We start from the raw sequence: 19,874 nt of genomic DNA, 5'->3' as shown, positions 1-19,874 counted from the left end.
TGACAATTTTTCCAATAAGAGGTATTATTTATGAAATGTATGAAAGTCCGGGTTACCTTATTGTGGCTTTTAATATCATGAGGGGCACGGATAGAGTGAATAGCCATGGTCTTTTTCCCAGGACTGGGGAGTCCAGAATTAGAGGGGCATAGGTTTAAGGTGAGAGGGGAAAGATTTAAAATGGACTTGAGGAGTAACTTTTCCACACAGCGGATGATGCATGCAGGGAATGAGGAAGTGGTAGAGGCTGGTACAATAACTACATTTAAAGGCCATCTGGATGGATATATGAATAGGAAGGGTTTGGCTGGATGTGGGCCAAGTGCTGCCAAATAGTACGAGATTAATTTAGGATATCTGGTCAGCATGATTGAGTTGGACCGAAGGGTCTATTCCTGTGCTGTACGAAGCTATGACCACTCAGAGTGTACCTCTCCTTGATACAGACCACATCAGTTTATTCCAACGTTGCATGTTACTGGCTGCATTTAAGACCAGAAGAAATAGGAACTGGAGTAGGCCATTCGGTTCCTCAAGTCAGCTCCACCACTCAGTAGGATCATGGCTGATCCGCCATTCCTCATGTCCACTTTCCTGTCCTATCCCTGTAATCTGTGAGTTCCCGACTGATCAGGAATCACACGGACTCTGCTCCCACCGCTCTGTGTGGCAGGGAGTTCCAAAGACTCACACCTCTCCGAGAGAAGAAATTCCTCCCCATCTCAGTCTGAAATTGGTGCCCCTTTGTTCTGAGACAGTGCCCTCTGCTCCTAGACTCTCCCATGGTGGGGGGGTGGGACCCTCCCTCTCAGCATTGACCCGGGTGGGACCCTTCCTCTCAGCATTGACCCTGTCCAACCCCTTCAGTATCCGAAATGTTTCAATGAGATCGTCTCTCGTTCTAAACTCCAGTGAGTAGAGTCCCAACCTGTGTAACCTTTGCTCAGGAGACAATCCCTCCATAGCAGAGACCTTTTTTTCTGAACTGCTTTCAATGTAATGATATCCTTCTTTAAATAAGGTGTCTGAAACTGCTCACATTTCTCCAGATGTGGTCTCCCCAGCCCCTTGTAGAACTGCAGTAAGACTGCCCTCCTCTTACACTCCAACCCCCTGGAAATAAGGACCAACATTTCATTAACATTCCTGATTACCTACTGCCCCGTGCACTCGCTTTTTGTGTTCCCTGCAGAATTTTTTGTGTTACAGCTTTGCCTGATTTAAATAATACCCTGTTCTTGAGTTCTCTCGCCTGAAGAGAACGCATTCACATGATCCCAGCACCTCAGCAGGATTTGGAGACACTCCCTAGCCTTTGCTTTGCAGAAAGAAGTTTGTAGCAGCTGGCTCTTCCCCTGTCCAAACCGGCTTGGGGACAGTTAGCGGAGGAGAGTGGGACACGGGCACAGCAGAAAGTTATGGCAGGAAGGTCCATCCTCACCAACAGAGCTTTGGTTCGGGCTCTGTGGCTTTCTGTCGGAGGTCTTGGGCAACAAGGGACAACATCATTGGAAAGGAGGTGTGGTTTGTGCTTTGTCTACCGGTGTGACAACTCAACCATGTCCAATAAGCAACCTTTAATCTGCTCTGCAGCTGAGAATTACAAGTGGTGTCAAGCAGGCAAGAACCATGAATGCAAGATTTACATAATTGTGGGTTTGGCATTCGTTTCTCTTGGCGTAATCATCGTTTGGTAAGTGCTACATAACACAGAGGAGAAGGTGAGGTCTGCAGATGCTGGAGATCAGAGCTGAAAATGTGTTGCTGGAAAAGCGCAGCAGGTCAGGCAGCATCCAAGGAGCAGGAGATTCGACGTTTCGGGCATAAGCCCGAAGAAGATTCCTGAAGAAGGGCTTATGCCCGAAACGTCGAATCTCCTGTTCCTTGGATGCTGCCTGACCTGCTGCGCTTTTCCAGCAACACATTTTCAGCTACATAATACAGAAACCAAACTGAATTTGAATGAGAAAAAAAACTGCATTTAAAATAATTGTCGCTAATTAATTCACTGCATTTAATTTAGCAGGAATTTAATTTAGCAGGAATTGGGGCAGTAAGTTTCAATTTCGAGAAAATTGCAGTGATTTAATCTTAAAACAAACCTTCAAAGATATCAATGTCAAACATAGAACATAGAACATAGAAAAGTACAGCACAGAACAGGTCCTTTGGCCCATGATGTTGTGCCGAGATTTATTCCTAATGCAAAATAGAATAACAACCTACGCACCCCTCAACTCACTGCTATCCATGTGCATGTCCAGCAGTCGCTTAAATGTCCCTAATGACTCTGCTTCCACCACCACCACTGGCAACGCATTCCATGCATTCACAACTCTCTGTGTAAAACATCTACCTCTGATGTCTCCTTTATACCTTCCTCCTAATATCTTCAAACTATGATTTCTCGTACCAGTCAATCCTGCCCCCTGTGGAAAAGTCCCTGGCTATTGACTCCATCCATGCCTCTCATTACATCTCGATCAGGTCTCCTCTCTTCCTCCTTCTCTCCAGAGAGAAAAGTCCGAGCTTAGTCAACCTTTCTTCATAAGATAAGCCCTCCAGTCCAGGCAGCATCCTGGTAAACCTTCTTTGCTCCCTCTGCAAAACATTCATGTTAATTCTTAATATTGTCGCATAGTAGTGTTCTGTTAGTCTTACTCAAGCAATGATTTGTCAGAAAATCCCAGCAGACCAATCACAAAATCTATTAGATTGTCCCAAAAAAATGCCTAGCTCATTCATCTCCCATAGGGAAGGAGATCTGCCATTCTTAGCTGGGCTGGCCTACCCATGTCTCTCCAGACACCAAAACAATGTAGTTGACTCTCAACTGACCCCTAAAGTGGACGATCAACCTACTCAGTTCATGGGCAATGAGAGATGGACATCAAGTCAAGGCTCTGACAATGATGCCTGCAAAATGAGTAGAAAATAAAGCCATATTGGTGTGATATTCCCTTATCACAGTAACCTAGGTTGAAAATATTCCAGGAGCCTTTTATAGATCTGATGCCAAGAGATATAAACTTCATCCAAAACAAGTACTGGTTATAAGTTGAAAAAAAAATAAGCGAAATAAATAAATGAAACAAAACAGATTATAGCTTGCGAGAATACAAACTCAGATTTCTGTTTTCTGACTGTGATATGTTCATTTGCAGGATGATATACAAATATAGGAATAGACAAGTAAGTATCTCATAAAAATGATTTGATTCATTAATTAATTCAAACATGGACATAATCTTGAGGATTACAGACTTGATCTGTGTACTAACTGGTGAGAAACTATGACTTCCTTAATAGGACAGCAGCTCCAGTTAAGACATTCGACAAAGACAGTGACTTTGCCCCTTTACCCATCTGCACAGCTGTCCCTCACATCCTCTCCTTGTCTTCATCGACACACCTCTCTCAGTATCCGACTCGTCCCTGTGCCTTCACTTGTCTTTGTTGGTTTCAGCGATTAGAAATAATCGAGCCAGTTCGACATTGAGACTTCCCGGTCGGAATACTGCCTCCTGTTAAGCAAATCAACACTCAGCAGCTTTTAAATTGTTACAAAGTCATAGAGGTATACGGGAAGGAAACAGACCCTTCGGTCCAACCCGTCCATGCTGACCAGATATCCCAACCCAATCTAATCCCACTTGCCAGCACCCGGCCCATATCCCTCCAAACCCTTCCTATTCATATACCCATCCAAATGCTTCTTAAATGTTGCAATTGTACCAGCCTCCACCACATCCTCTGGCAGCTCATTCCATACACGTACCACTCTCTGTGTGAAAAAGTTGCCCCTTAGGTCTCTTTTATATCTTTCCCCTCGCACGCTAAACCTATGCCCCTCTAGTTCTGGACTCCCCCACTCCAGGGAAAAGACTTCATCTATTTACCTTATCCATGTCCCTCATGATTTTATAAACCTCTATGAGGTCACCCCTCAGCCTCCGATGCTCCAGGGAAAACAGCCCCAGCCTGTTCAGCCTCTCCCTCTAGTTCAAATCCTCCAACCCCTGCAACATCCTTGTAAATCTTTTCTCAGCCCTTTCAAGTTTCACAAAATCTTTCCAATAGGAAGGAGACCAGAATTGCTCGCAATATTCCAACAGTGGCCTAACCAATGTCCTGTACAGCTGCAATATGACCTCCCAACTCCTGTACTCGATACTCTGACCAATAAAGGAAAACATTCCAAATGCCTTCTTCACTATCCTGTCTACCTGTGACTCCACTTTCAAGGAGCTATGACCCTGCACTCCAAGGTCTCTTTGTTCAGCAACACTCCTTAGGACCTTACTATTAATAGCACGTTTTTGCTGCCTCTTGACCCTCCCTTCCTTATTGTGATATTTTCATTAGCAGGACAATAACAGAAGACAAGTCACAGATGCAACTCAGGATAATGTGAGTAATTTGGAGCTTTTAGTTTGCAATTGACACTGGGAATGGACAAAAAAGGTTTCCCTGCAGTCGACAGTGGAGATGGGAGGAAGAGGGCGGTATTTCCTGTGATGAGGTAGTAAACAACTAAGAGACTTCCTTGAGAGTGGATGCTTCTGCATTCAGTGAGGGATTCAGGAAGACACAGGGAGGTTAATGAGGTAAAAACAATGACTGCAGATGCTGGAAACCAGCAGTAGTGCTGGAAGAGCACAGCAGTTCAGGCAGCATCCAACGAGCAGTGAAATCGACGTTTCGGGCAAAAGCCCTTCATCAGGAATAAAGGCAGTGAGCCTGAAGCATGGAGAGATAAGCTTGGGGAGGGTGGGGTTGGGAGAGAGTAGCATAGAGTACAATGGGTGAGTGGGGGAGGGGATGAAGGTGATAGGTCAGGGAGGAGAGGGTGGAGTGGATAGGTGGAAAAGGAGCTAGGCAGGTAGGACAAGTCCGGACAAGTCATGGGGACAGTGCTGAGCTGGAAGTTTGAAACTAGGATGAGGTGGGGGAAGGGGAAATGAGGAAGCTGTTGAAGTCCACATTGATGCCCTGGGGTTGAAGTGTTCCGAGGCGGAAGATGAGGCGTTCTTCCTCCAGGCGTCTGGTGGTGAGGGGGCGGCGGTGAAGGAGGCCCAGGACCTCCATGTCCTCGGCAGAGTGGGAGGGGGAGTTGAAATGTTGGGCCATGGGGCGAACTGCTGTGCTCTTCCAGCACCACTGATCCAGAGGGAGGTTAATGATCAGTGGGGTACTGTGTGTAGCTGACCTCAATACAACTTATCCACTTGTATATAAGCAATTCCGTTTCACATTTCTAAGCCCGTTTTTACATAAGCAGATTTCCCAGGGGGCTGCTCTGGTCAATATAAACACAGAAGCATCCCAATTTACAGCTGGAATGTCTTCACTCGATCCATCACGTCCCTGCCAACTGACGGTTGGTTACCCAGCGTCATGCACTTTTCAGCACTTGGTTTGGAGCTTTCCAGGTTAAAGCAGAAGCCAAATGCTGCTCAGTGTAATGGACTTTCTGTCTCCATCCCTCTTTCCAACCATGGGTTCAGGTCCCCAGTCGATGTAAGTAAAATGTGAAGTCACCGTGGTATCAGCAGACTGCTCTTGCGTTTGAGGTTGTGAGACAGCTGGTGGGCATGGGTGACAACCTGGTGAAGCAACCAATCAGGACTGCTTACTTGTCAAACAGCATCTTGGGAAAACGGGAGAAAATGGCTGAGAATTGATAGAATTTCATCAAATCTCTACAGCGTGGATACAGGCCATTCGGCCCAACAAGTCCACACCGAAATGCCCACCCTGACCCATTCCCCAACCCTATATTTACACCCGAACAATGCCCCTAACCTACACATACTCATGAACACTATGGCCAAGTCATCTAACCTGAACATCTTTGGATTGTGGGAGGAAACCAGAGCACCCAGGGGAAACCCACCGGGACACGGTGCGAAGGTGCAAACTCCACACAGTCACCCAAGGCTGGAATCGAACCTGGGCCCCTGGCACTGTGACCTAACAGCGTTAACCACTGAGTCACCATGCCACCCTGTGGCATATGGTCAGGATTCTAGATTAGAGTGGTGCTGGAAAAGCACAGCAGTTCAGGCAGCATCCGAGGAGTAGATCGCATGCTGCCTGACCTGCTGTGCTTTTCTAGAACCACTCTAATCTAGAATCTGGTTTCTAGCATCTGCAGCCCTTGTTTTTTACCCTATGGTCAGGAGGAGATCCAGTCCAGTGCAGTCTGTGACAATGGTACTCCTTTAACAAGGTTATGTTGTCTTTGTTTTTTTTCAGGAGGTTGTAAAGATACAGGTTCTGAAATGCTTGGGTTTGAAAGATTTTAGGATCAGTTTGAGTATAACTAACAGATACTGCCTCTGTGAAAAGGCTTTCAAGTTTAAAAATAAACACTTGGACAATGAAAGGGGAGTGGCCAGTTCTCTCAGGTCAGCTTTTCTCTGGTTTGGTGTGGGTTTTAGCAGTCTGGGTGTTCACTGAAAACAGGCAGTGAGGCTCCATTGAAAAGGATGGCCCATGCTGCCTCTCTCTCTCTCTCTCTCTCTCTCTCTCTCTCTCTCTCTGCTGTGAGTCCCTGTGTTTGGTTTTACGTTTTGTGCCAAGGGGGGTGTTTATGGGGATTGTTGCAAGTATTTAGAACAGCAGCATTAAATTGGGATAGTCTGTTGGGTTTACAGATAGGTTAACTTATTTTGTATTCTGTTCTCTTTTGGTTGTGTTTCATTCTGTAATCTTGTAAGCAAATTCTGTTTTTTTTAAAACCAAGTGGGTTGAGCAGCTGCATCGCTCCTGGAATGTCCACTTTACACCTGCTTAAAGCAACTAGCAGCGTTAGGGTCTGTGCTACCTTCTTGAAATGTTTTGAGGGGGTCTGGCCTCGTCCATACAGGTCTCCCTGAAAGTCAGCATCTGAAGAGAAATGAGAGGGAGACCATGTCTCAGGGAGTGGATGAGGGAAAGTGGGAAACCGTGATTGAGACATCGAGAGTGAATGTAGCTGAATATGTGGGTGTGTTGGGGAGAGATTTCAAAGAGGAGTCTTAAGTTCCTGTGTTCAGCACAAGTCAATCTTTACCAAGAATTCTTTGCCAAAATAGGATCAGAGAGTTATGGATGGCAATAGACCCTTTGGTTCAACTTATCCATGCCAATCAGATATCCTAACCTAATCTAGTCCAGTTTGCCAGCACCCGGCCCATATCCCTCCAAACCCTTCCTATTCATATCCCCATCCAGATGCCTTTTAGATGCTGTAATTGTACCAGCCTCCACCACTTCCTCTGGCAGCTCATTCCATACACGTACCACTCTCTGTATGAAAAGGTTACCCCTCAGGTTCCTTTTATATCTTTCCCCTCTCAGCCGAAACCTATGCGCTCTAGTTTTCGACTCCCCTATCCTGTGGAAAATACTTTGTCTATTTACCCTATCCATGCCCCTCATGATTTTATAAACCTCTATAAGGTCACCCCTCAGCCTCCGACACTCCAGGGAAAACAGCCCCAGCCTGTTCAGCCTCTCACTATAGCTCAAACCCTCCAACCCTGGCATCATCCTTGTAAATCTTTTCTGAACCCTTTGAAGTTTCACAATATCCTTCCGATAGGAGGGGAACCAGAATTTCACACAATGTTCCAAAAGTGGCTTAACCAATGTCCTGTACAGCTGCAACATAGCCACAAGATTGGAGTATTGCAGTAAAGGTGTCTTCCTGCAGTTACTCAGGGCCTTAGTGAGGCCACTCCTTGAGGACTGTGTACAGTTTCGGTCTCCTAATCTTGAGGGAGGGACATTCCCACTAGTGAGGGATCCCAGCGAAGGTTCAGCAGACTGATTCCTGGGATGGTGGGACTCACATATGGGGAAAGACTGGATCGACTGGGATTATACTCACTGGAATCTAGAGGAATGAGGGGGAGGAAATCTCATGGAAACATATGCAATCCTGGTGGGAATGGATGGGTTAGATGTGGGAGGAATGTTCCCGATGTTGGGGATGTCCAGAACTAGGGGTCACAGCCTCAGAATAAGGGGGAAGCCATTCCGGAGTGAGATAAGGGAGAATGTCTTCACTCAGGGAGTTGGGAACCCGTGGAATTCTGTCCCACAGGAAGCTATTGGGGGCCAGTTCATTAGATATATCCAAGAGGGAGCTGGATGTGGATCATGAGGCTAAAGGGATCAAGGGGAAAGGGTGGGAATGGGATCCTGAGATTGTACAGTCAGCCATGATCGTATCGGATGGTGGTCCAGGTGCCAAGGGCTGACTGGCCGACTCCAGTATCTATTTTCTATGTTTCTATCGATCCCCCGTCAACCATCTCAGCTCCAAAAAAAACATTCCGAGCGTATTCCGCCTCTCTCTCTCTCCATCGCTGAAGTCTCACAAGCTCTTAACATTCGCCTGTAGCTGTGTTTTGGTTTTTGCTGCTGTTTCCCTATTATTTACAATCTAGGCTACTTAACTCTGTGATCTGCCTGGATTGCTCACAAGGCAAAACTTTTCCACTGTGCCTCGGTACACGTGACAATAAATAAATTCAATTCAATTCAAATGCTCCATCTCAGGGCAACATCCTGATGAATCACCCTCTATACCCCCCTCCAGTACAATCCCATCTTTCCTGTAATGTGGGGACCAGAACTACACACAGTACTCCAGCCATAACTGGCTAAAGGGATGGCATAGGAGGAAGGGTGTTCGATTTTTGGATCATTGGGACAGCTTTTGGGATAGATGGGATTTCTACACTATGGATGGGTTGTCCCTGGATGGGAAAGGATTGAATTTCTTGGGAGATTTAAGAGCTTATAGAGACCTTAATTGATCTGGGAGATTTTAAGTTGATCGAGCAGGGGGATGAGACTCAAGAGTCGGTGTAAAATCTTGTCCAAGGTCCAATCAGATCTAGAAGCAATACCAGCACAGTCCAGTAGGTGAAGATATTATCAAGCTGGAGTGGGTTCAGAAGCCACATTGTGAGGAATGGGAGGGTTTGTGTTATAAGGAGAGGCTGGATAGGCTGGGACATTTTACATTGGAGCGTAAGAGGTTGAGAGGAGACCTGATTGAAGTTTATAAAACAATGAAGGGTATAGATAGAGTTAATGGTAGGTGTACTCTCCCTCGGATGAGGGAATGCAAGACTGGAGAGCACATTGTTAAGGTGAGAGGAGAGAGATTTAAAAAAAGAGGAAGGGGGACAAATTTTAGTGGGTGGTCCATGTGCCGAATGAATTTCCTGAGGAAATGGGATGTGTGGGTACAATTATAATTCCGAGGAGAAAGTGAGGACTGCAGATGCTGGAGATCAGAGCTGAAAATGTGTCACTGGAAAAGCGCAGCAGGTCAGGCAGCATCCAAGGAACAGGAGATTCGATGTTTCGGGCAGAAGGCTTATGCCCGAAGCGTTGATTCTCCTGCTCCTTGGATGCTGCCTGACCTGCTGCGCTTTTCCAGCAACACATTTTCAACTACAATTATAATGCCCTCTAGTGTTGGACTCCCCTCTCCTGGGGAAAAAAAAACCCTTGCCTATTTATCCTATCCATGCCCCTCATGATTTTGTAAACCTCTATAAGGTCACCCCTCAGCCTCCGACGCTCCAGGGAAAACAGCCCCAGCCTATTCAACCTGTCCTGATAGCTCAAATCCTCCAACCCTGGCAACATCCTTATAAATCTTTTCTGAACCCTTTCAAATTTCACAACATCCTTCCGATAGCAGGGAGACCAGAGCCCTTAGGAACAATTTCCACTGGACATTCTGCCTCCCTCAGTCAATTTTACACATCCCACGTTACAATGATGACCTGAGATATTGATGTCATTATTAGCCACATCCCTCTCATGTACACAACTAATCCTGTAAATGCATGGTGTAAATTACAGGCATCTCTATGGACAGCTCTGGGTCCTCCCATAGGATCATAGAATCCCAGAATTGTGGAAGTAGGCCTTTCAGCCCATCTCCAAAGAGCTTTGGCACCTATTTTTTTCTCTGAAATTCATGCAGTTACCTTGTCTTTCTCAAATGTATTCAACAGCACCCTAAATGTGAGAAAAATTGCTGTGCGTCCTCTCCTTTGCAAAACCAAACACAACTTCAGCATGGAGACGAAAGTGAGACCTCCTGATGCTGGAGATCAGAGTCGACAATGTGATGCTGGAAAAGCACAGTAGGCCAGGCAGCATCCAACAATCATCACGCCACCAGAGTCACGAGTGAACTACTCCAGGCAGTTGCTTGTGAAAGACCGAGGCAGTTTGTGATCTTTGCTTTGATTCTCCTGCTCCTTGGATGCTGCCTGACCCGCTGTGCTTTTCCAGCACCACCTTCTTGACAACAACTTCCTCATGACCTCTCCACTCTTAGCATCTATACCTCACCTTGTGAAAGCAAATGTCCTGTATGCTTTCTTGGCCTCGCTATCTACCTGTCAAGCCACCTTCAGGGATCTATAGATGCTGGCCAATCTTCATCTGTTTTTCTACCCTCAGTAATCTTACTATTGTATATCCACTCGTCTTCTGAGCTCAGGATGTCATAGTTAGAATTTCCAGGCCTCAAAAATGAATTCCTTGAGCCTTTCATATCCTCCGTTGGCATCAAACAAAGCTTTGCACATCAAATTTTCAAATTCTATGATGAAATCACTTACAGTGTGGAAATAGGCCCTTCGGCCCAACAAGTCCACACCGACCCACCGAAGCGCAACCCACCCATACCCCTACATTTGCCCCTTACCTAACACTACGGGCAATTTAGCACGGCCAATTCACCTGACCCGCACATCTTTGGACTGTGGGAGGAAACCGGAACACACCCACGCAGACACAGGGAGAATGTGCAAACTCCACACAGTCAGTCGCCTGAGTCGGGAATTGAACCCGGGTCTCTGGCACTGTGAGGCAGCAGTGCTAACCACAGTGCCACCGTGCCGCCCACTGATCTGCCCTCTCCCATCTTGCTCCCTCATGTCCCTCAGTCTTTGAGGGTGAGTATGGAAGTAATTTGGAACTTTAACTTCAGACAATGAGGCAGGGAAAAGGCCTTGTCTACAGTAACACAAGGTATGGATAGGAGACAGAGATATTTACTGATGGTAAAAGGTGATGTTGAGACCATTACTATTTTTCTTTTCTTTTTAGTTTTTGGTTTGGACCTTGGAAATTGGACTTTGAAATTTGAGCAGGGCTTGTTTTAGAAAGAGAAATAAGGAGGGAACTAAAGACTGCCGTTTATCTGGGAACTGGTCTCAAAAGATAATGCAGGTGAATTACTGCCCTGAGGACATTATGGATGACTCAGCACGCACCCGAGATATTGGGTACTGAAAGCCGGTTGGATGATGACTTAGCCAATCGGAGGAAGACCGATGCTGGCTGGCCAATCACAGAGCAAGAAACAGAAAGCAAAGGAGGAAGGGGCTTTGACTGAGATTTTGGAAGCTGTGAGATTTATTTGGCTTTGATCTAATTATTCTCCAGTTATTAACTCCTGAACATCCACAGAAAAGAAAACCAGTCTATACCAAATCAGGAATATGTCCAGAGATCTGCAGATGCTGTTGGCAGATATAACTCCAGAATTCATGCACAATATAAGCCCGCATGCCTGGATTTCATGAAGGCTTGGTGTTAATCCTCGAAACAGCTGTCCAGGTGGTAACTTATGATTTTGAAAAGGTTTATCCCTTAACTGTGTCTGTCTATGTGTGAGTGAAGATTCATATACAGAGACAAATGGGCTTCTGCCATAGATATTAATTGGATTGCTTTGTAGTTCATCTGTGTTCTCTGAAAAGGTTTATCTAATTAAAATGAATTGTTAACTTTTTGGTGTCCAAGATCAGCTATTCATCAAGTCTGGTCAGGAACAACTGAGCAACTTTGAGAGTGATTGAATGTGAAAATTGTGTTGAGAAATCAGTGACAGCGAGGCTGAACTAGTCTGGTTAGTTATCTCTGAACTGATGTAATTTCCCAGACAGTGGATCCTTTCAGCTTCCATTTTCAACAGAGGAGTTTCAAAATACAGAGTGAGGACATGGTCCATAACTGAGTATGATGCAGCTGCCTACAACTCCCTATGAACTTCAAACACCACGGTCCTCTCATTCCCTCTGAATAGCATGACAATGTTCTCCTCAAGTGAAGCCAGACTGTGCCATTTCAAAGGCTTATGTTGGTTGATCATTTGCTTGTTCTCGTTAACACTAACCATGTTTTTGCTACTTTCTTACAGAATGTCAATGTGCTTCCCCTACTGGAGATGGAACAGAAAGGTGAGCGTTTGTCTGCATCACAGAGTACTCTTCACAGTTTAAGTGCCTTGCTAGGTGCAGCCTAGAGGAGGGAGTGGCAGACCTGGGTATTGTCAGGCTGGAACCAAGGCTGGGTCAGTGCCAAGTCCTGATGCAAAAGGAGCATCCACCCCACCCTGCTGACTACACTAAGGGAGAGTGGTGGCAATCCAGGTTCTGGATCAGTGGTGCTGGAAGAGCACAGCAGTTCAGGCAGCATCCAAGGTGCAGCGAAATCGACATTTCGGGCAAAAGCCATAAGACCATAAGACATAGGAATGGGAGTAAGGCCATTCGGCCCATCGAGTCCACTCCGCCATTCAATCATGGCTGATGGGCATTTCAACTCCAGTTACCCGCATTCTCCCCGTAGCCCTTAATTCCTCGTGACATCAAGAATCTATCAATCTCCGCTTTAAAGTCATTTAGCGTACCGGCCTCCACTGCACTCTGCGGCAATGAATTCCACAGGCCCACCACTCTCTGGCTGAAGAAATGTCTCCGCATTTCTGTTCTGAATTGACACCCTCTAATTTTAAGGCTGTGTCCACGGGTCCTAGTCTCCTCGCCTAATGGAAAAAGTTTCCTAGCGTCCACCCTTTCCAAGCCATGCATTATCTTGTAAGTTTCTATTAAGTCTCCCCTTAATCTTCTAAACTCCAATGAATACAATCCCAGGATCCTCAGCCGTTCCTCATATGTTAGGCCTACCATTCCAGGGATCATCCGTGTGAATCTCCGCTGGACACGTTCCAGTGCCAGTATGTCCTTCCTGAGCCCTTCATGGTGAAGGGCTTTTGCCCGAAACGTCGATTTCACTGCACTTTGGATGCTGCCTGAACCGCTGTGCTCTTCCAGCACCACTAATCCAGAATCTGGTTTCCAGCATCTGCGGTCATTGTTTTTACCTTAGTGGTAATCCAGAACTCACTGACTGTGAGGATGGGACTGGCAGACACACTCAGCACATTGGAGAAGAGCTTAGATGTACGCTTGTCAAACCAAGGCAACGGGCCAAGTGTTGGGAAATGGGCTTAGAATAGTTAGGTGCTTGGCTATGACTAGCACAAACTCAATGGCCCAAAGAGTCTTTTTTTTTCCCCTGTGTTGTTGACATCTGAAACTGGAATTTAAAAGATTAACTTGATTGAAACACAAGATGGCCTGAGGGGATTTGACAAGGTGGATGCGGAGTGGTTGGTTCTGCCTGTCAATAGGGACAGGATTTGCTCATAAAGTCGTACAGGTGTACAGCACGGAAACAGACCCTTTGGTCCAACCCGTCCATGCCGACCAGATATCCCAACCCAATCTAGCCCCATTTGCCACCATTTGGCCCGTATACCTCCAAACCCTTCCTATTCATATACCCATCCAGATGCCTTTTAAATGTTGTCATTGTACCAGCCTCCACCACTTCCTCTGGCAGCCCATTCCAGACACGCACCACCCTCTAGATGAAAAAGTTGCCCCTCAAGTCCCTTTTAAATCTTTCTCCTCTCACCCAAAACCTATGCCCCTCTCGTTCTGGACTCCCCCACCCCAGGGAAAAGACTTTGTCTATTTACCCTATCCATGCCCCTCATGATTTTATAAACCTCTATAAGGTCACCCCTCAGTCTCCGACGCTCCACGGAACATAGCCCCAGCCTGTTCAGCCTCTCCCTGTAGCTCAAATGTCCAAACCTAGCAATGTCCTTGTCAATCTATTCTGAACCCTTTCAAATTTCACAACTCCCTTCCTGTAGCAGGGATACCAAAATTGCACACGATATTCCAAAAGCTTAACCAATGTCCTGTACAGCAACAACATGACCTCCCAACTCCTACATTCAATGCTCTGACCAATAAAGGAAAGCATACCAAACGCTTGCTTCACTATCCTGTTTTCCTGTAACTCCACTTTCAAAGAACGATGAACCTGCACTCCAAGATCTCTTTGTTCAGCCACAAAGAATAATGAAGAAAGTGTTTGGAGTGCTTTCCTTTATAGGACGGTGCGTTGAGTATCAGAGTTGGGAGGTCATGTTCTGGCTATACAGGACTTGAGTTCAGCCACTCTTAGAATACTGTGTTCAGTTCTGGCCTCCCTGTTACAGGAAAGGTTTTGTGTAATTTGAAAGGGTTCAGAAAAGATTTACAAGGATGTTGCCAGGGTTGGAAGGTCTGAGCTACAGGGAGAGGCTGAACAGGCTGGGGCTGTTTTCCCTGGAGCATCGGAGGCTGAGGGGTGACCTTATAGAGGCTGAGGGGCGTGGATAGGGTAAATAGACAAGGTTTTTTCCCCCTGGGGTAGCAGAGTCCAAAACTAAAGGTGAGTGGGCAAAGATTTAAATGCGACCTAAGGGGTGACATTTTCACACAGAGGGTGGTACGTGTATGGAATGAGCTGCCAGAGGAAGTGGTGGAGGCTGGTACAATGACAATATTTAAAAGGCATCTGGACAGGTATTGCTAATTGGAGCAGCTAACCTGATTGAGCAGGACTGCTCTCTGAAACCTCGCAACATAGACAATGGGTGCAGGAGTCGGTCATTCGGCCCTTCAAACCTGTACTACCATTCAATACGATCATGGCTGACAATGCAATCTCAGGATCCCATTCCCACCCTCTCCCCAATGGGTTGTGTGCAGTAACAGACCATGTGACAGCAAGGCCTGGCATGGGGGGTCTGGGATAAGGGCTTGGGAGAACCTACCTTCAGCCCCAAAATGGTTGAACTCAATAATGAGTCCAGAAGGCTGTAGAATTTCAGATTCAGATGACCATGAGAACCTTTTTCCTTTTTCCAGGTATGGAGTCAGCTATTACGAGGGGGCATAGCTTTAAATTAAGGGGTGGTAGGTATAGGACAGATGTTAGGGGTAGATTCTTTACTCAGCGAGTCGTGAGTTCATGGAATGCCCTGTCAGGAGCAGTGGTGGACTTTCCCTCTTTATGGGCATTTAAACGGGCATTGGATAGGCATATGGAGGATAGTGGGCTAGTGTAGGGTAGGTGGGCTTGGATCGGTGCAATATCGAGGGCCGAAGGGCCTGTACTGCGCTGTATTTTTCTATGTTCTATGTTCTATGTTCTATTCCTTGATCCCTTTAGCCCCCTAGTCTAATCCAGCTCCCTCTAGGATATATCCAATGAACTGGCCCCCAACAGCTTCCTGTGGGAGAGAATTCCACAAGCTCCCAACTCTCTGAGTGAAGACGTTCTCCCTCATCTCAGTCCAGAATGGCTTCCCCCTTAATCATAGACTGTGACCCCTAGTTCTGGACTTCTCCGACATCCTTCCCACATCCAGCCTGTCCCATCCAGTCAGGATTTTATATGTTTCTATGAGAATCCACCACCCTTCCATTCTTTAAAATTCCAGTGAGTACAATCCCAGTCGATCCAGTCTTTCCCCATATGTGAGTCCCGCCATCCCGGGAATCAGTCTGATAAACCTTCGCTGGGATCCCTCAATAGCGTGAATGTCCCTCCCTCAAGACTAGGAGACCGAAAGTGCACACAGTCAAAAGTTTGTCCATCAAGTCTTAACTCTGCTTTAAGTATTTCATTGTCTCCTCACTTTATGATCACGTTGATTTATTCCAGGGCCCAATAACGAACCTGCTAATGAAGCTGGGGCAAGTGAGCTGAATGCTGCTAACGATTTAGAGATCTCACATCGTGATAACATATCCCAGAAGTTTCGGAGGATTTCAACAAGCCGTGAAAAGTTATAGAAGAGCCATCAATCTCTCATAGACAATAAGAGATGGACAACAAACACTGGCATGGCCAGTGATATCCATATGAAATGAAAGACTTATTTAAGAGATGGGATGGCACAAATGATATTGATCTGATGGAGGAACTACCTTGAGTCAGCAGTTGACCTACACTTGCTATCTCTCTTTGAATCATTATAGCACGGAAGCAGGCCATTTTGCCTATCGAATCCACACTGAACATCCCACCCAATTTCTGTAACCCTGCATTTCATGGCTCATCCACCTAGCCTGCGCATATTTGGACACTATGGGTAATTATATCATGGCCAATCCACCCTAACCTTTGGACTGTGGGAGGAAACCCACGCAGGCACAGGGAGAATGTGCTGACTCCAAACAGGCAGATGGCCGATGCTGGAATTGAACCCAGGTCCCTGGTGCTGGGAGGGGGCAGTGCTAACCACTGAGCCACTGTGCCATCCAAGATCCACATCCTCAGAACAAGGGTCATTCCAGTTGATGCATCCCTCTGTCTTGGCTGGATTTACTGGTTAGTTAATTGAGAAATATCCTCTCACCTACAGTCATAGAGATATCCAGCACAGAAACAGACCCTTTAATCCAACTCGCCCATGCCGACCGGATATCCTTAATTTATCCAGTCCCATTTGCCAACACATGGCCCATATCCCTCCAAACCCTTCCTATTCATATATCCATCCAGATGCCTTTTAAATGTTGCAATTGTACCAGCCCTCACCACTTCCTCTGGCAGCTCATTCCATACATGTCCCACCCTCTGGGTGAAAACGTTGCCCCTCAGGTCCCTTCTAAATCTTTTCCCTCTCACCCTAATGCCTTCTAGTTCTGGACTCCTCCTCCTGAGACTTCCCTTCCTGGACCGCCCCTCAGTCTCCAACGCTCCAAGGAAAACAGCCTCTCCCTGTAGCTCCAACTCCCTCCAACCCTGGCAACGTCCTTGTCAATCTATTCTGAACCCTTTCAAGTTTCACAACATCTTCCCTGCAGCAGGCAGACCAGAATTGAACACAGTATTCCAAAAATGGCTGAACTTATGTCCTGTACAGCCGCAGCATGACCTCCCAACTCTTATACTCAACCCACTGACCAATAAACGAAAGTATACCAAACGCCTTCTTCACTATCCTGTCCATCTGTGACTCCACTTTCAAGGAGCTATGAACCTGCACCCCAAGGTCTCTTTGTTCAGCAACACTCCCCAGGAATTTACCATTACCAGGGATTGTCTGACAGCTTTACCAAGTGTGCAGCCGCTCTGGCTAATCTGAAAGTTGTACCCTCACAGACAGGCTGCGTGTTTATGACCTCGAGTATGCTTCCTTTTCATGCACTTGCCCTCAGGAGGTGGTGGTATTGGCCAGAAAACCCTTCACCACTTGCCCAGGCTGGGACCTTGATGGTGGGCCATCTTGGTTACTAATGGGACTCAGTCAGGCCCCTCTGAGGGCCGTACCTACAATGTCAAACAGGACCTCATGTCACAGCGGAAGGGTTGGCACCACAAGATGCCATTTTCCAATCAAAACTGGGGCATAATCGGAACCTTCAAGGATAATACCTGACAGAATGTGGGGAGGTGATGACCTCGCAATATTACCACTGGATGATTAGTCCAGCAACCCAGCTAAAGTTGCAGGTTCGAATGCCACCAGGCCAGATCATGGAGTTTGACTTTAATTTTAAAACAGAAAATCAGGACTTAAAGAGTGCAATGATGACCATGAAACCACTGAGGATGGTCGGAAAGAAACCTATCTGGGTTCAGTCGCGTCCTTTTGGGAAGAAAACTACCATCTTTACCTGGTCTGAGCCTAGACGTGACTGCAGACAAATAACAATGTTGGTGACTCTTAACTGCTTCCTGGGGAATTGGGAATGGGCAATAACTAAACACATGTTACAGCATCATTCTGTGTCCACTGCAAGAGGTGGGATTTTATGAAACTCTGCATTATAATTTATCTTAAAATCCCAAGGGAGTTTGTATAGTTTCTGGCAAGCAATGATATTCAGAAAAGATACCTATGTTATCAGCGTTAAAAATCACACAACACCAGGGTTATAGTCCAACAGGTTTAATTGGAAGCACACTAGCTTTCGGAGCGACGCTCCTTCATCAGGTGATTGTGGAGGGCTCAATCAGTCCATGCTGACCCTCCGAAGAGTAACCCACCAAGACCCCTTGCCTTTCCCTATTGCTCTACATAGTGCACCAAACCAACATATCTCTGAACATAGAACATAGAAAGATACAGCGCAGTACAGGCCCTTCGGCCCTCGATGTTGCACCGACCGAATCCTACCTAACCTACACTAGCCCAATAACTTCCAAATGCCTATCCAATGCCCGCTTAAATGACCATAAAGAAGGAGAGTTCACCACTGCTACTGGCAGGGCATTCCATGAACTCACAACCCGCTGTGTAAAGAATCTACCCCTAACATCTGTCCTATACCTACCACCCCTTAATTTAAAGCTGTGTCCCCTAGTAACACCTGACTCCATTAGCGGTAAAAGGTTCTCAGTGTCGACCCTATCTAAACCCCTAATCATCTTATACACCTCTATCAAATCTCCCCTAAACCTTCTCTTCTCCAATGAGAACAGCCCCAAGTGCCTCAGCCTTTCCTCATAAGATTTTCCTACCATTCCAGGCAACATCCTGGTAAACCTCCTCTGCACTCGTTCCAATGCCTCCACATCCTTCCTATAGTATGGCGACCAAAACTGCACACAATACTCCAGGTGATGCCGCACCAGAGTCTTATACAGTTGCAACATGACCTCAGGACTCCGGAACTCAATTCCTCTACCAAAATAGCCCAGTACACCATATGCCTTCCTCACAGCACTATTTACCTGGGTGGCAACTTTCAGAGATCTGTGTACATGGACACCAAGATCCCTCTGCTCATCCACACTACCAAGTAGCCTACCATTAGCCCAGTAATTCATCTTCTTGTTACTCCTACCAAAGTGAATGACTTCACACTTAGCTACATTGAATTCCATTTGCCACATTTCTGCCCAGCTCTGCGACTTATCTATATCCCGCTGTAACCTACCACTTCCTTCCTCACTATCCACAACTCCACCGACTTTTGTGTCATCCGCAAACTTGCTTACCCAGCTTTCAAGCCCTTCCTCTAGATCATTTATAAAGATAACAAAAAGCAATGGTCCCAAAACAGATCCTTGTGGTACACCGCTAGTAACTGCACTCCAAGATGAACATAGTCTATCAACTACTACCCTCTGTCTCCTTCCAGCCAGCCAATTCCTAATCCAAACCTCTAATGTATCCTCAATGCCATACCTCCGTAGTTTTAGCATTAGCCTACCATGGGGAACCTTATCGAACGCCTTACTAAAATCCATATACACAACATCTACTGCTTTACCCTCGTCCACTTCCTTAGTCACCTTCTCAAAGAACTCAATAAGGTTTGCGAGGCACGACCTGCCCTTCACAAAACCATGCTGGCTATCCTTGATCACGTTATTCCTATCCAGATGTTCATAAATCTTATCCCTTACCATTCTCTCTAAGACTTTGCCCACCACTAAAGTCAGACTCACTGGCCTATAGTTACTAGGGCTATCCCTACTCCCTTTCTTGAACAAGGGGACCACATTCGCTATCCTCCAGTCCTCTGGTACTATTCCCGTTGACAATGACGACATAAAAATCCAGGCCAATGGCTCTGCTATCTCCTCCCTAGCTTCCCATAGGATCCTAGGGTAAATGCCATCAGGCCCAGGAGACTTATCTATTTTCATCCTCTCCAATATTCCCAGAACCTCTTCCCTGCATATTTCCAGGCCATCCATTC

General features: G+C 46.3%; 1 protein-coding gene across 1 annotated transcript in view; it reads left to right on the top strand.

Annotated features, from left to right (window-relative positions):
- Positions 1-17,805, top strand: part of LOC132833933 (hepatic and glial cell adhesion molecule-like) — a 38,281-nt gene extending 20,476 nt beyond the window's left edge. The window contains exons 4-8 of the mRNA XM_060852612.1: positions 1,594-1,693; positions 3,165-3,192; positions 4,366-4,410; positions 12,230-12,269; positions 15,880-17,805. Coding sequence (XP_060708595.1) covers positions 1,594-1,693; positions 3,165-3,192; positions 4,366-4,410; positions 12,230-12,269; positions 15,880-16,010 — 344 coding nt within the window. The 3' untranslated portion in view covers positions 16,011-17,805. The remainder of the gene's footprint in view (positions 1-1,593; positions 1,694-3,164; positions 3,193-4,365; positions 4,411-12,229; positions 12,270-15,879) is intronic.
- The last annotated feature ends 2,069 nt before the right edge of the window (positions 17,806-19,874 follow it).

Source organism: Hemiscyllium ocellatum, chromosome 38 (assembly GCF_020745735.1).
Source record: "Hemiscyllium ocellatum isolate sHemOce1 chromosome 38, sHemOce1.pat.X.cur, whole genome shotgun sequence".
NCBI classification, from domain to species: domain Eukaryota; kingdom Metazoa; phylum Chordata; class Chondrichthyes; order Orectolobiformes; family Hemiscylliidae; genus Hemiscyllium; species Hemiscyllium ocellatum.
Note: the sequence above shows the minus strand (reverse complement) of the source record. Positions and strands in the feature narration are given on the sequence as shown.